General features: G+C 36.4%; 2 protein-coding genes across 3 annotated transcripts; one reads left to right on the top strand and one right to left on the bottom strand.

Annotated features, from left to right (window-relative positions):
* The first annotated feature begins 1418 nt into the window (after window positions 1–1418).
* LOC147490912 (O-fucosyltransferase 10-like) lies at window positions 1419–7387 on the top strand. Of its 2 annotated transcripts, none has more exons than XM_086569350.1 (10): window positions 1419–1959; window positions 2351–2426; window positions 2663–2730; window positions 3630–3718; window positions 4136–4333; window positions 5284–5488; window positions 5594–5761; window positions 6340–6507; window positions 6581–6768; window positions 6856–7387. In XM_086569350.1, the coding sequence occupies exons 1-10, from the start codon at window positions 1561–1563 to the stop codon at window positions 7067–7069; spliced, it is 1773 nt and encodes a 590-aa protein (XP_086425476.1). In that variant the 5' UTR covers window positions 1419–1560; the 3' UTR covers window positions 7070–7387. The 2 variants fall into 2 exon arrangements, with proteins under 2 accessions (XP_086425476.1, XP_086425475.1); XM_086569349.1 differs by lacking the exon at window positions 1419–1959 and adding an exon at window positions 2054–2230.
* Window positions 7388–7785: 398 nt separating this feature from the next.
* Window positions 7786–14670, bottom strand: LOC147490911 (chromosome-partitioning protein, putative (DUF639)). Its single transcript, XM_086569348.1, has 11 exons — window positions 14353–14670; window positions 13996–14224; window positions 13674–13821; window positions 13355–13459; window positions 12345–12502; window positions 11201–11366; window positions 10814–10950; window positions 10054–10741; window positions 9151–9263; window positions 8434–8689; window positions 7786–8149 (listed from the first exon to the last, which is right to left on the bottom strand). Exons 1-11 carry the CDS (start codon window positions 14543–14545, stop codon window positions 7853–7855), a joined length of 2490 nt encoding a protein of 829 aa, XP_086425474.1. The 5' UTR covers window positions 14546–14670; the 3' UTR covers window positions 7786–7852.
* Between the last annotated feature and the right edge of the window lie 785 nt (window positions 14671–15455).

The following is a 15455-nucleotide window of genomic DNA, read 5'->3' as shown; positions in this document are numbered from 1 at the left end:
ATTCTGTTATTCACCACTTTGGTGGGTTGGGCAAGGTTGTTATTTGATCTAAAAAAAGGGTCTGACTTTGATGGTCAGCAGCTGTTTAACAGCGGGACTGGTGGAGAGTATTGCGGTCAAAAAGGGTAACTTTTGAAGTTATCAAACAATTGAAAGTTGGATGTGTAGAGGTGACAGTGTAGAAAGGCATAATCAAAGGCGAAGCCAATGCTTGCCTTGACTTGCAAATATGCGCCAGACACTCTTTTCAGTTTTTTTGTCTACCAGTTCCAGCAATAGTAGATCGTAACAAGACCTGGAAACATGCAAGCATTCTGGAGTGTTGCAATATTTTCGCCACCTAGAATTTTACTTATTACAGTCTTATTCTATCATTCTATCGCCTGCTCTGAATCAAGATATTTTGGCAACAAAAAGCTATTGTAGACTTCGTATCTTGGATCTCTCCATCCATGTATGCTGTAGTGCCTGGGTGATTTTGTGATTAAGAAAGGCTTCACGTGTCCAACACATAATCCACCATCTCTTGTCATTTTTAATACACTTTCAATCTTGGATCATGCTATAGAGCCAAAAATTAGAAAATGTACAAATTGCCAATTTTTTTTTGTCTGAGGGATCATTTCATTGTCTGATTGTCTCAGAAAATTAAAATTTGAAGTCGATGAAGTAATTCTATTGCCCATATTCTAAATGTTTGTTTCTCACTTTCTCAGCATGATAACCGATAAGTGCCGATATTTAAAGGGAAAAATATGTACTACCCAAGAATGAAAGTGGTAATTTGAGGACCTCAACAGAAAGGAGACTATTGGACTTGGATATTTTATTTTTATACAAAAAGTAAAATTCAATGATCACTGAGATACCAAAAGAGATGGTTCTGCCTTGAGATGAGAACTAAAGTGCTTTTTTGGTTCCTCTGCCCTCCACTCCACTCATCTATACTTTTTCTCAACTTGGGATCAGCTGGCTTCAAACAAAGTAGTTTTAGAAAACTTCACCTAAACTCTGTGTTTTTTATTGATACTGCTTGCTTTGGTCTAATAAGAACATTACAACAATAACGATCATGAGTTTGTTTATTTATTGACCTCACTATATGTCTATATCTTGGCCGTGTAGCTCAGGCCTTTAAATTAAATGCATGCATAAATTCCAATACTCAAAATACCAACCCTTTCCAAAAAGTGAGCAACAAAATAGTTGGAAGGTGTCTTAGATCCCCTAGATCTAATTTATGGTACTATTATTGCAGAAAATCATTAAACCATGTGGGGCTCCTTCTGACATCTGACCCCCACAACTTCAAGTATCACTCTCAATAAAACAAAAAACACGTAGAGTAAATCAATTTATATATATATATTAAATAATAAAACATACATTCATTCTCTAAATATAGCAAGTATCAAGAGCCTCTTCCTCATTTCCCAAAGAGTCTTTCCCAAAATCTCTGTTACACTCAAAACTCTTCACATTCCTTCTCTCTCTCTCTCTCTCTCTCTCTCTCTCTCTGTGTTTCTTTCACTGTTGCATGGCCTTGTTTCTTCTCCAACCATGAAAACAACAAAAATGGCCCATCTTCAAATAACACTACCAAATAACAACACTACTAATAATGGCTACAGTAGTGAAAGTAGTGCTTCTAGTTCACCTTCTTCTTCACCAAAACAAACTCATTCTTCTTTCAAACGTCAACATTCTTATCGTAGACTACGATCCAAGTCATTTAAAGGAACCACAAAGACTAGTTTTTTAGCTAACATTCTTTTAAGAAAAAAATTTAGACTTTTTTTAATCATTCCTCTGTTTTATATCTCTGTTTTGTTTACTTGTCTTGGTGCATTTTTCCCTATTATGAATCCTAGTCCTCTTCCTGGATCGGTTTATCGGAGCCCCGAGGTTTTCGACAAGCTTTGGCCTCAAATTCAGTCTGATAATGCTTCTGCACTTGAGGTATAATGGTCTGTTTATTTATATGTTGTCCAATGTGGGAGTGGATTGCCTTGTAGGATTTGCACTCATTGAGCTATAATGGTTTTTTGCTCCACTGATATTTGAAGCTTAAGTAGTTTTATGAATTTGGGCTGTTGTGTTTTCTCAAATTATGGGGAGGGTATGGATTAGATGCAGTATTTATACTTCAAATGGAAATGGTTGTGCGGGTTAACAAATGTTTGATGGTAGTTACTCGGCGGGTTTACCTGAAAAGAATGAATCTTATATTGTAAGTTCCACATTATGATATTGTCAATAAAAGTTATGTGAAGGTTTGACTAAATCCACATTTCATTAGTTTTCTGTATATATGTGATGGTGCTGAAAAGATATGTTGCTTCTTTTGTAGATGTCCTCTGTATGGAGGTACAATAGAAGACTATTAGAGCAGCAACCTTGTGCAAATACAACAGGGAAGCACTCTGGTATGATCTAATATTTTAACTGCATTTTGTGTTAGTTTCTTACAAAACCTTAGTGGTTGGTTTTACTACTCTTGTTACTGTCGTATCATAAGCATATTTTTCAAGTCAAGATAAACAACATATACCTTTTATTGACAATACTTAGAGTAGGGAGATTGAACTGCAAGGTTTATTTACGTAATAAAGAAATTCATAGCGTGGTTTTGACGATAGTGAACTCTTCCATTGTGTTTCAGGGTTTTCCGAGCCAAGTGGTTACTTGATTGTTGAAGCGAATGGAGGCCTTAATCAACAACGTTCTTCGGTATGTACATTTAATCCTCATATTTTTATTCAACTCATTGAATGAATCACGAAATATTGTTAGCTCGTACTTCTTTTGAGTGGAGTAACACAATGTTTCGCCCCCCCCCCTGTCAGGCTCTTGCGAAGGCCTATCCTAGTCTCATATTCAAGCCTTCATATATGTATAGGGGCTGGCTACCTTGACTTCTTATTTTGACATCCACAACCTACACAATGAACCAAGGGCTGATTTTTTGTGAATATGTTCTCCATACAATGGATATCATCTCTACAAAATATTAGCGCATTTGAACATGCCTAACCTTGTCAAAAGTTGTGTTCAAGTTCGATATTTATCTAACGGTCTATCATTTTAGCACTCTTTTTGATAAGGCTAGATATATCCAATTGAGACGAGTTTTGGTGGAGATGCTATCCATGGTAAGGAGATCTTATCTACCAAAAATCAACCCTTAGTTCAATGTGGAAGTCAACTTTTAAGTTTTTGATGTCAAAATAACTAAACAAGATGTTAATGTAGCAAAATCCATATATATATATGTATATATGTATGGGGAGGGACATATACAACACTTTTTATACAACAGTTTATACAATGGCCTATATCTCACTCTACAAATTTATTTTCGACTTGATTTTTTGTGGATCTTTCCACCATGGATATCTACCCTGCAATATATATATAAATTATGAAACCTTCTCATTCTAGTTGTCTACTTTACACCATATTCTGTAAGTCTGAACTTCAAGAAAAAACAATAATGATGGTTTTGCTCTCACACACATATCCAAGCTTCCAAAGTGATGAATTTGGACTGGAATTCGACTGTGTAATATAGTTTCTATATTGTTTTCTTTTCAAATTTGTTATACTTGAATGCTACACTGGTCTCGCAGATCTGCAATGCAGTAGCTGTTGCGTGGCTTTTGAATGCTATACTTGTCATTCCTCAATTGACTTTCCACAACATTTGGAAGGACCCAAGGCAAGTAAACCACCGTGTTGTTTCTTCAATCATCGTCATGTCCTCATGAGTCATGACCTTAGGATAAGATTGTATGATTTTTTGTGGGTTTTTGAAATGCAATGAGCACCTATGAATTGGAATTGTTAGTAAGCATGTAGTCAATCGGCCACATTAGAAACTTCTTTGTTGCGAGTATTATGGGGTTGAAGGGTTAAATTTTTCTGCACCTCATTTTCCGTTAAATTTGAAAGCCATACTTTACAATAAAGTAATTACCGAGAAAAATAAAGAAGAAAAAATGTAATAAGTGAATGAACACTTATTTAATCAACCAACTCACAATAACGTTATGAATTAGACTTTAGTCCTTGATTCTTTCTGTTATGTAACCTAGAAGTATTAACCGTTTGCTGTATATTGTCTCTCTCTTTCCAGTGGGTTCGGAGACATTTATGATGAGAATCACTTTATAAGTACACTCGAGGGCTATGTGACTGTGGTCAAGAATCTACCTGAGGATTTGATGGGAAGATACAGTTATAACATGAGTAACATACTAAACGTCGACATCAGAGGTTGGGCCCCAGCCAGTTATTATTTGCGAGAAGTTCGCCCCATTTTGCAGGAGCAAGGGTATGGATTCTTTAAAGCCATCTCCTCTTATGATCGAGTGTATATGTTAACTTTGAGTCTAAAGGTTTGCATTAAAATGCTATGATATCTTTCCATGAATTTGGGCAAGTATAATAGAAATAAGCATTAAAGCCCTGGAGGAGTTGTTTAAAATGCCATCGTCACACCATTTGACATGTCTTGCATTTAACAAGCAAGCCTGTACAAAATGGTCACTTGATATGAAGAAAAATACAAAAGAATAGAGGAAAATACAAAAGAATACCCCTTGGGGTTATACATGTGATAATGACTTGTAACATAGTAGTTGGTCTGCAGAGATGGATCAATGCAACAAGTTACCAATGTGATTTTCTAATCTTCTTCTTCTTCTCTCTCTCTCTCTCTCCTGACAAGAAAAGCTGGGTTGGGCAGACCCTTATCAGATTTATTGAAAAAATGCTCAATTCAAAGATACATATTGTGGTAGTGCCAGCTTGAGTAATGATAGTGTTGAAGTCCTCTTGCAGAGTTACAAAACAGGTGACAGGGTCATGTGTCCTGTGATTCACATTTTCTAGCTAGAAGGTCTAGTGTCGGTTAGATTCTTTGAAGATGCACTTTATACTGGGTAGATGAAAAGTTGTTGCAAATGCTTTGCCTTTTCTACGAGGGCCTTAGTTCTCCAGGTGGGCTGTATACTTCCACCCACTGGGTCTGTAGCTTGCTTTGACTTAGTCCCTAGCTGATTCCCACCCCCTTAATTAGTGAACCTTTTATTATTCGTTGTATTTGATCGAGTCTGTAGACTCTAGTTCCATGGGAATAATCCAACATAGCAGCAACATCTACACTAATTTAGGACCCCCACAACCACCCCCTTTCTGCATATGTCAAGTAATCTTCTCTACGGGTTTCTAAAGTTTTGCAATATCTACTTCACAGGTTCGTTTTTGTTTTTATTTGTGCAGGGTCATTCGTATAGCTCCCTTTGCAAACAGATTGGCGATGGAAGTTCCACCTAATATGCAATTCCTTAGATGCTTGACCAATTATAGAGCATTGCGATTCTCCAATCCCATTGCAACACTTGCGAAAAGATTAGTTGATCGAATGGTAGAGAAGAGCTCTAAGACTGCTGGGAAATATGTGTCCGTCCACCTTCGTTTCGAAGAGGTACAGTCTAGATCTTGATCCGCTGATAGTTTTTGGAGTTGTGCAAGTCTGCAGTGTCATGATATTTCTTAATCAATTCATTGACCATTGTTCTTCATATTACAGGATATGGTGGCTTTTTCGTGCTGTATCTATGATGGAGGAAAGATGGAAAAGTTCGAAATGGATTCTGCTCGTGAAAAAGGATGGGGAGACAAGTTTAAACGTAAAACCTACATCATTAAGCCTGGCATGAATCGAATTAGTGGAAAGTGCCCACTGACTCCTTTGGAGGTAACTAAAGAACGGAATGATAGAAATTGTGGTCTCTGAAGGGTTTTCTATTTGAATTTTCAGGAAAGGAATTGTGGTTGGTGATAGTTTCTCATGTATCACCACCATGGTTTGCTTGGTAACTGACTTAGTTTGCATGTCTCAAGAATTCGGCAATGAAGTAATGTGCGAAGATGGATAGTAATTTTATGAGATCACATATACCAGGGAGTCGGTTGCAAGTTGCAACCCTCTCTGTCAGAGCTGGAACTTAGATACTTTCTTAAATACACTTAAAGAACTAGGTTCAGTTCCTTTCTACCATTGGAAATGCACAGTGGGAAGGACTGCAACCCAATTCCGTAGTACAGCCGATCTGTATCCAATATAGAAACATATAGGATTGGTTTTGTAGGATAGGAGAACCTAGATAGATTTGATTGTTTTGCACAAATCACCAACTACCATATTTTTCAGTTACAAAGAAGCTGAGGCACATGATACACATTGGGACGCACTGCTGTACTTCTCCTTTTGTAGCTTCATCCTTCATAATGGATCATAACTCTAGTTTCTATTACATTTCCTTGTCAGCATAGGTGGGAATGATGCTAAGGGGCATGGGTTTTGATAATAACACATCAGTTTATCTGGCATCTGGAAAGATATACCAGGAGAAAAGGAATATAGCTCCTCTACTTAAGATGTTTCCTTTGGTTCAAACGAAGGAGTCTCTCTTAACTCCAGATGAGCTTGCTTCTTTTCAGGTAATTTTCTTGGTTCCTTTAAACCATTACATTTGCTATCATCTTTTAAACTCAACATTTTTTTGTTCCGCAGGGCTATTCTTCGAGATTGGCATCTTTGGACTACACCGTATGCTTGTTTAGCGAAGTTTTTGTAACGACCCAAGGTGGAAATTTCCCACATTTTCTTATAGGCCACAGGCGGTTTCTATATGGACACGCCAAGACCATCAAGCCTGACAAACGGAAGCTAGTTCTTCTATTGCAGGATGCAAGTATCAGGTCATATTATGAGTTCCTTTATCATGTTACGTATATCATGCATTTTCACATCGGCCACTTTGTAAAATTATCTGTTCTATTACACAGTTGGGAAACTTTCAAAAGGCATATGGGAAAAATGCGTGTTGAAAGTGACCGTGATGGGATAAAGATTCCAAAAGTCAGGAAGGCTAACAGAGATTTTCCCGTCTATATGTATCCATCTCGAGAATGCAGGTGTCTCCAAGGGCCACCTAATTCAACAGTTGGTTCAACCCATATTACCAGCATACCACCTTTGAAGAGCAGCTTAAGATTGTGATATAAACACCGAGACACCAACCACTTTAGGAACTCTCAAGTTGTGCAGTCATCTGTAATTTAGTTGTTGTGGTTGATTTGTGTGTGTGTTTTTTTTTCATTCTTACCACTGTGGAACCTGCTATGCAAAGGTGATTAAACCTTTGTTGTATAGGCAGTTATCAGGTCCAGCAGATTTTGACAAGTCGGATTGCAGTCTTCTGAATGTTCTTTTTAACGGAGGGCTCCTAGTATATCATTCTTTTTAGCAGAGTGACATTGTAACGTTTGTTTTTTTTTCCTGCTAATCAATTGAATTGAGGCATTGAAGTTCTAGATTTCTTCTAGTTGCTACTCTATGTACGTCATTACATGATTATGGACCTACATCTACCCATGCGAACATTTCTTATAGGGTTTTTAGTTCAAGTCAGTAGCTTCTTAAGAAACTACAAAAGGAGGATGCCCTTGTACGTCATATTCCCACAACCTTTGTAAAAGACCTGCATAACAATCTATAAATATGGAAATATTTCGAAAAAGCCCAAACGTATTGCCTCTATCCACATCTAAACAGGAAACTTAGAGCTGCAAAGCACAGTGCACATTGGCTCCTCCAAGGGAAAGTTAAGTAAATGTTGTCAGTAGAAAGGAAGAGTGTAAGCATCAGAATACAGGAAGAAGTTAGCAGTCCCCTGTAGAAGAATTGCCTGAACTAAATGGTTAAAATGTTCAAGATTGATTAGAAACATTCCTTTTCATTTCTTATAAACACTGTACATGAATATATGTTACAAATATCTTACTATTTTTTCTCTCTAGGCTTTCCAATACCCTGTGCTCTTTCTGACTTCACTTGGCCATTAGATGGATTCTTTGACCTCATTTCTCTACTCTCGAATGGTAACACCACAACTGGTGCTGCAGGAACAGTGTTCCAACGTTCCTTTAACAAGTTAATGAACTTCATCCTCATTTCCTTCCGAAACTCGACCTCCTCGGTGAACAAATCAAGGAGGAGAATGGCAAATATGAATTTGAATGGAACCACAAGGAGAATGGCAGCGGATAATAATAGTACCACAGCAACCTCAGTCGTTATCTGCAAGGAGGAATGATAATATTACCATCTAAACTTACAAACTAAATATCCTGAAGATTGAAGCTGTAATTTAAAGTGTAAAATAGCATTATTTCGAAACCCGTGAATCTTTCAAGTGATTCCCCTCCCCGATGAATCATGTTTCAATTATATAAAAATGCAACGAGTATGACTAGTTTTTATGCCCTAGTTTTTTTTTTGATTGGTGCCCTAGTTAGTGGTATTTGAAATATTTGACCTATTATAGTATGCGAGATTTTGAATAATAAAGAATGCTGAAATACCTGAGGTTGACCTGATAGAAGAATTGCACGGACTTTGAGCAAAGTAATATTCAATTTCTGGAGAAAGTTTTCCAAGTCAAGCATGGCTTCCTTAAGAGCTAAAATCTTTTGGATTGTGTTCGAAGGAGGCTGGTCGCGAATTGTAATAATTCCGAAAGATCTACCAAGACGACCCTGTTTTTTAAGACTCTTCAGCAATAGCATAGATGCCGCAGTAATCACGAACATCACAGGGAATACATATGACAGCATGTTTCTGACAAAAAGGAATGCCAATGTGAGTAAGAAGATTAAGTTCTGTTAAAAGTAGGGAAACAAAATAAAACTTATTCTCATAGGTAAAGTTCAGGAGTGGCTTTATGCATAAAAACAAACAGAAACACCATACGGATACAAAGAAGTTAGACTATAGGCAGAACAAGTGAAGTTGTCAATTGGTTTGAAAATTTGTCTCAAAATATAAATTGCCCAAAAGACGAAATATAACAGATTCAGAAATAAAATTTCAACTACAGGTACTTTTCTGGCATCAACATTGCCAACATCAATTCATTTTTCTGGATGTGGACATGTGGTTTCTAAGATAACAAGTTTATCTTTGTTAAGAACCATTTTACTACCAAAAGCTCTAGTTGACTGGAGGCACAACAATGTATGTCAAAGGGAGAAACACACACAACCACAACAAAGTCAAACAGTGAAGCTCATTGAACTTACCTAAAAATAATACTGTACACAAAAGCAAGAAAAGAAGCAGTCACATGCGGCTTCTCCCAGCGCCTAAGTTTATCAAAGTTCTTGGCTATGATGGTCAAAGGGAGCAACAGTTCCTGTATACAAGGAAAAGAAGGGGCATTTTAAACTAACAATAACAAGTAAAAAAACACAACACCTGAAGTAATATAGCTGCAACTGCAACAACATTTACTAAAATGTTAATTGATAAATCTTATTGAATTCATTGAACCTCAGGAAGACAAAATTTTAGTGCACAGAATGTGCTGATGCATTTTAGGCACATAGAAGCAGGATAAAATAATGAAGATAGAAGCTAGAATGAGGCTTGAATGTGATGGTCTTAGGCTCTTAGTGTCACTCGCTACTCGAGTTTCTTAGCTTCTCTCAAACTACAAGATTAAGTAAATTTGGGATCTGAGACAAGTTCATTAACTTTTAAACGTTAACTGGTCAACAGTACACAAGGTATCAAAGATGAAACTCTGCTAGTATTAAGGCATTATTATCCTTGTAGGTCTCTAAATTTTTCATTAAGAAGGTGTTAGCAAACATGTCTATTTTGGAAAAGTACAAACAACCTCTTCAAATACGTTCACATAAAAGATTCATATAATCTTAATTGCAACTACAGATAGACGCATAGGTTGTTGGAGATTTAAGGAAAATACACAATTTCCTGTTTGGCTGTTCTATTAGGTCACTAATAGAAGTTGTTATTAGCTTCTGTTTCATCCGGTACATAAATTAAAGAACTCAGATCCTTAAAACTAGAAAGCTAAGTTATGGAATTTTTGGCATTTTTACCTACATAATTATACAGTAACATGTTCTAGTTCGTACATCAGTACGTATTAATAAACACTTTTGAGGAAGTCAGCATACCTTGAACAGGTCAATGTTACTTGGGATTCCTTTAATCATTGCAGCATCAATTGTGGCCTGTGTTTTCTCAACAACCTGACTTTTCTCTTTGCACATTTCTACTGCCCTCTCTAAAATAGTTGTGCCAGACACAACATGATTTTTACTCAAAACTACTCCTTGTCTTACTGAAGAGTTCTTCCAGAAGGAAGCTGAGGAAGCAGTTGTCCATGATGGAGAGCTCATCCAATTCCTCAAGTACACACTTCCATCTATATCAAACACATGAATGCTACTCCCAGAAACGTCATCAGATGGAAGTACGGCTTCAGATGGTAAGTGGTCTCTTTCTTTCATTTTTGTCACCAATGGACCACCCCAAAAGTTCACAGCCAGGGCCTGGCAAACAATATCTCCAAAAGGCGCATTCTGCAAGTAAGAGAATTGTACAAGTTTGATAGGATCCTCCAACAACCTTCGGATATATTGAAGAGCCTGCAATCTAGTGATGCCGTTTATAGCACTCTTAATAACTTTTTCCTTCCCTCTGTGAGCTCCATATACGAAGGGTACTGATTGATCACCATCTTTTGGTCCATATTCTCGTATAAACTTGTGTAATGATATAACTTCACTAATAAAAGCATGCCATACATCTCGTCGCATTTCACCACCAAAGTCAACAAATTCCAGCAACCAAGTATCAGTCCTGATAACAAAAGAAATTTAAGATCCATGATATATGCGGAATATTAATTCATATCTACAAAAGGAAACATACTGCGAATCCGAGGAAATAGACACTGCGGAGTCAAAAAATGCAGATCCTAAAGGTCCAACTCTTGCCTTCTCCACCCAAGAACCATGCCTCGTGAGATCTAATCTTATCGTTTTTTTCTGATTTGTAAAACCGATCGCCTGCAATTTGAAAGTGAGTTAAAGAAGGTAAGCACGCATCAACAAGAACTTCAGACTATCATGGAAAGATACAGAACCAATTTTACTGTAGTAGTCAACATTATATTATATTTTGGAGTGAAGGAATGCGTAGTTGCTTAGCATGTAGTAAAGCATATAACCAGTAAAAGTTGATCTTTGTTAGATTACAAGATAATTTCATATGAAAGTTGTTTTATGAAATATTCAAATTGCATCAAGGTGTGCATACCTCAAAATAGAGTGCTTTATCTGTCAAAGTAAGTTTTCCAGGCCAAGCCATGTTATCCTTCCATTTCAGAACTGGTCTCTTATTACTAGATCCTATGCAGATTACTTGTTCAGGAAATGGCAAGAGATTTTCTCGAGTTTGATACGAATTCCGTCCTTTGTGCACCCTACAAAGGACATAAATAGCATCGAAGCATATAAGATAGTAATAATAATCAAGGTATTAAGATTCAACAATGCTATTTGTATTGATAAAATAAGAATATGTTACAAGTGAAAATAAAAAGCATAAACTGTTTCTATGGTCCTGTTAATTCCAGTTTTATAGCTTTTCTAATTGTCATTTTTGATACCTCACAAAATTAAGAGAAAACATTACGTAGATCAGTGGTGAGAAAACCAAGCTTTATCGCTTCTACAAGGGAGCTATGGTCAAGTGTCTCTAGTGCGGTGTTAACTGTGTATATTTCACCAGTTAGCATTGGGAAAACAACTATCAATTCAAACTTTATTTGAGCAGATAGAACAATTGTCTAAAACCGGAAATTAGATACTATAATTTGTCAAATCAGTGGGAACAGCCAATTATGTCATTCAAAATTGTCAGAAGTAAGCTAACAACATTCAAAATCACCACTACAGGCCAGCACATAAGGTATATTGGTGCACCATGTGGAAAATCCCTGTCACTTGAAACATATTCCTAAAGTTAGTAAAACAAATGAAGACAACATTGTTTCATATTCATTTCAAGATTAGAAAAAAGTATCCAGTTTCCGTCAAATGTAGCATAATAAATTGTACTTGGGGAAGGTAAGGCAAAAAACACTCTATTTCCACATGTTTGGTTATTTTGACTTAAGGATCCAAAAGATGATTAATAAATATCTGGTAAGCATGACATAAACCAGGAGATGAACTGAACTTTAATACCATTGTCTACTGTGCTACCTTGAATAGTTCGAAAAAAATAAATCTAATATAGAGACAGATCCTTTTGGTTATCTATCATTTTGTCTCCTGCTTCGACAGAAAATAGGAAAATAAATCAAAAGTTTTTGTCTCATGTCACTTTGTAAATAAATCCATTCACGATAAAGATCATACACATATCTACAACATTTAGGAAAAGCAAGAAATAGTACTTGAGAAGTTCTTCAATGTATGTTGTCCATGCTTTTAGAGATATGCCTTTCTCATTTCCAGCAAGTGCCTTGAAAAGATTATGTGCTGTTGACCTATCAGCCACACCAGCAACAGCAGGAGCAATACGAACAAAAGATTCTTCACCTACAAGCTTCCTCTTTAATAGCAGTGAAATATAAACTATCTCAGAAAACATCCCTCAAGTCCTTAAATTGCAGGTTTTAAATCACATAAGTAACACAAATCTTTCTAGATAGCAAATTTATCATTTTCGAACATCTTCAAAAATAAAATCAAGCACGAAAGGACAAAAAGGTTAGACTTGCCATTGTTCAGTTACAAGCATTTTTTTTTTCTTTCTAATCAATAAAAGAAATGTTGTGAAAACGTACAGGATTTTTACAGAATTAATACAATAAAAAAAGAACAAACAAAACAAATATTACGAATTAGCTGATGTTACAAAAATTGCATCAAACTACAACATGTCATAGATAGCTCCCTCTCTTTGTTGCTTTCTTACTACTCATCACCTTCCTCTTCTTTTGCTTCAATTACTTTTTATCAGTTTCTCCCTTATTTCAAATATTATTTTTAGTCCTTTTCCCTGTAAGATAACATTTTATTTTTTTCAATTTTTTTAAAGTTTTCACATCACAATAGTAGATCCTACTCACACATTTTTTTATTTAAATAGATCTTCTCAATGGTAGTTGATTTCATTGCAGATTTGCAATATATAGGAAGAGCTCATTCCTATATCAGAACTATTGCTAAGTTTCATGGATATACTCTTCTGCAATTGCATTTGTCTAAATCTCAGCTATCTTATCCAGCTATACTAATTCTGTGAACATGTATATCAACACACCAATGTTTGGTTTCATCGAAGAAAAATTTCAGACTAATTATAAACTTCGACGGGTTTTCTGAAGTAAATAATAGCAAAATGATTACTTAGTGATGGGCAGAGAATTTACAAGTATATATAGCATGTGGAAAAGCAAACCATTAAGGAATTATGTGACATATTTGCATCTGAATCCGTTACTTCGCTGTAAGGATGTTGCCATCCAAGCATGGTTATGAAAATAAGCCTTCGAAATGCAGGTTCCTGCAAAATAAATCAAATTTAGTACATAGGCATTGTTCAATAAGCAAAAGTAAAAACTTGAAATGGCAACATAAAATTGGCTACTGTACACGACTTATGATAATAGGTATACAAGGAGAGTGTGGATTGATCAGGTGTTTACGGGAAAAAGTAATCTTAATGTTACCAAGTACCAACAATGAAAAATATACACAGCTCCCTTAAGTCCACAAACCTTTAAGCAAGGATGAATGTGAGAACTGTCTCTTGACAAGAACCTAAAGCAGCAATACTCCACCAAGTTGCGGGCATCACTACATGCAGGTTCGGGAACAAGTGTTCCAACTATCTTTTGCATTTTCCGCCCCGTCAATCCATTCAACCTGCATGTTACATCTCCAATTGTAAATAATGCAGAGAACCAAAATTAGCATGATTTAAGGATCAGTCCAGTATTCTGAATTTTCCAACACGCATAAACATAAGTCTTTGCCACATAAAGTGCACTCTAAATCAGAAATACCACTTCACTGGCAATGAGAAATGAGTTATTTTACCTGCTGAATTGCTCAATAGAAACGATAGCAGCTAAAGAAAGAGTGCCACGCGGTGTTCTACTACTAATCGTCTGTTCAGTAAGAAACAATTCTTCCATTTCTTTAGTATCCAACGAATTCTCGACATCCGGCATCCTCTCCTGAGCTTGCTTTACCAGTGGAGCAGTCACATCACTCAAAAAGTTTTGTGTCTTTAACAGCCACAAGCTCAATCTCTCTTGAACTGAATCTGTCAAAACAATCATGGGCTTCAGCCTTCAGCTAAACAATCTACAATCTACACAAGTTATTACACATGGGCACTTGGCAATATAGTTCTACAAACTGAAAACTAGTTAGTAAGAAAGCACAACTTACTTGCATCAATGTCTTTCAACTTCCACTTGTCACCAAGAGATTGAGCCAAGACTTTAAAACGAAGTCTATGCTTTTGTGGACAAGTAGTTGCACCAAACTTAAAGTTGACAGAATCTGTATATGTTAATGGTGCAAGTGTAAAGGTTGGTACTTGAGATAATCTTGGACGTGTAAGTATGAAGTCGAAGCTCATTTCTGTTAACTTGTTGTTTTAGTTTTAGTTTCAGTTTCAGTTGCAGAGAAGGTAGTTATAAAAGGTGAGCTAAAATAATTGAGGTTTTGAGGATATAGCTCATTTTCTCAACTCTTTTTGTTTTTTGGTCAAATAAGTGCTAACGAGGATACTAGTTGATAAAAGACACGTTGGAGATTATTATCATAACGGTCCATGACTACTACCAAACTTACAAAATATCTTTGTACCAAAGTTTTCATTCAATTCACATGGTTGGGGGACTTGGGAGAATGTGGACGGTGGGCTTTGGATGTTTCGCACCTACTAGTTTTAATCGATTTCCTAAACACAAATTATTTACGTTTGCTAGTTTCAACTTCCAAGTACTGATTAATGAATGGTTCACCGTCAATCCGGTACCTGCACATTTAACTCGTGCTCCTATACCGACTTACAATTCTTTCCTTAGAGCAAGTCCAATGGAGAGCTGTCAAAATGAGCTGCTAAAGGGCACCACGTCAGCTAAATAGAAGAGTCAAATTTGAAAGCAGCTAAACAGAAAAATTGTTCCAATAGAGGGATGAAAATGAGGTGCTAAAGAGATACGTATTGCATAGTTTATGCCATCCGTCCATTAGTTGCAAATTTAAGTTGATTTTTTTTAGACAGACGACATAGTTTTTGCCGTCTATCAAAATTTAACACACGGACGGCAGAAACTGTGTCTCCGTCTCCTGAAACTTATTATAGTAGCTGCAAACGAAAGTCTTAATTTTGGCTAGGTTTATGTCTCCTTCCAAATTTAGGAGCCTTTTAGAGCAAGTCCAATAGAGAGCTCTTAAATTGGGCTGCTAAAAGTGTCACATAACTGCCACATAGGCCTTTTAGTTTACCCAGCTAAATTTGGCTCTCCAAAATAAAAAAAACC

This window comes from Coptis chinensis, chromosome 6 (genome assembly GCF_015680905.1).
Source record: "Coptis chinensis isolate HL-2020 chromosome 6, ASM1568090v1, whole genome shotgun sequence".
Classification (NCBI taxonomy): domain Eukaryota; kingdom Viridiplantae; phylum Streptophyta; class Magnoliopsida; order Ranunculales; family Ranunculaceae; genus Coptis; species Coptis chinensis.
The sequence above is the reverse complement of the archived record's forward strand: the minus strand, read 5'-3'. Positions and strand labels throughout refer to the sequence as shown.

Excerpts from the sequence above, each read along its gene's own strand:
- LOC147490912 (XM_086569350.1), top strand. The coding sequence starts at position 1,561 with ATGAAAACAACAAAAATGGCCCATCTTCAAATAACACTACCAAATAAC. Across the intron at positions 3,719-4,135 it reads AACATTTGGAAGGACCCAAG|TGGGTTCGGAGACATTTATG; the intron begins GCAAGTAAACCA and ends CTCTCTTTCCAG. Across the intron at positions 5,762-6,339 it reads GCCCACTGACTCCTTTGGAG|GTGGGAATGATGCTAAGGGG; the intron begins GTAACTAAAGAA and ends TTGTCAGCATAG.
- LOC147490911 (XM_086569348.1), bottom strand. The coding sequence starts at position 14,545 with ATGAGCTTCGACTTCATACTTACACGTCCAAGATTATCTCAAGTACCA. Across the intron at positions 13,822-13,995 it reads TCTATTGAGCAATTCAGCAG|GTTGAATGGATTGACGGGGC; the intron begins GTAAAATAACTC and ends TGTAACATGCAG. Across the intron at positions 8,150-8,433 it reads TTCTATCAGGTCAACCTCAG|ATAACGACTGAGGTTGCTGT; the intron begins GTATTTCAGCAT and ends TCCTCCTTGCAG.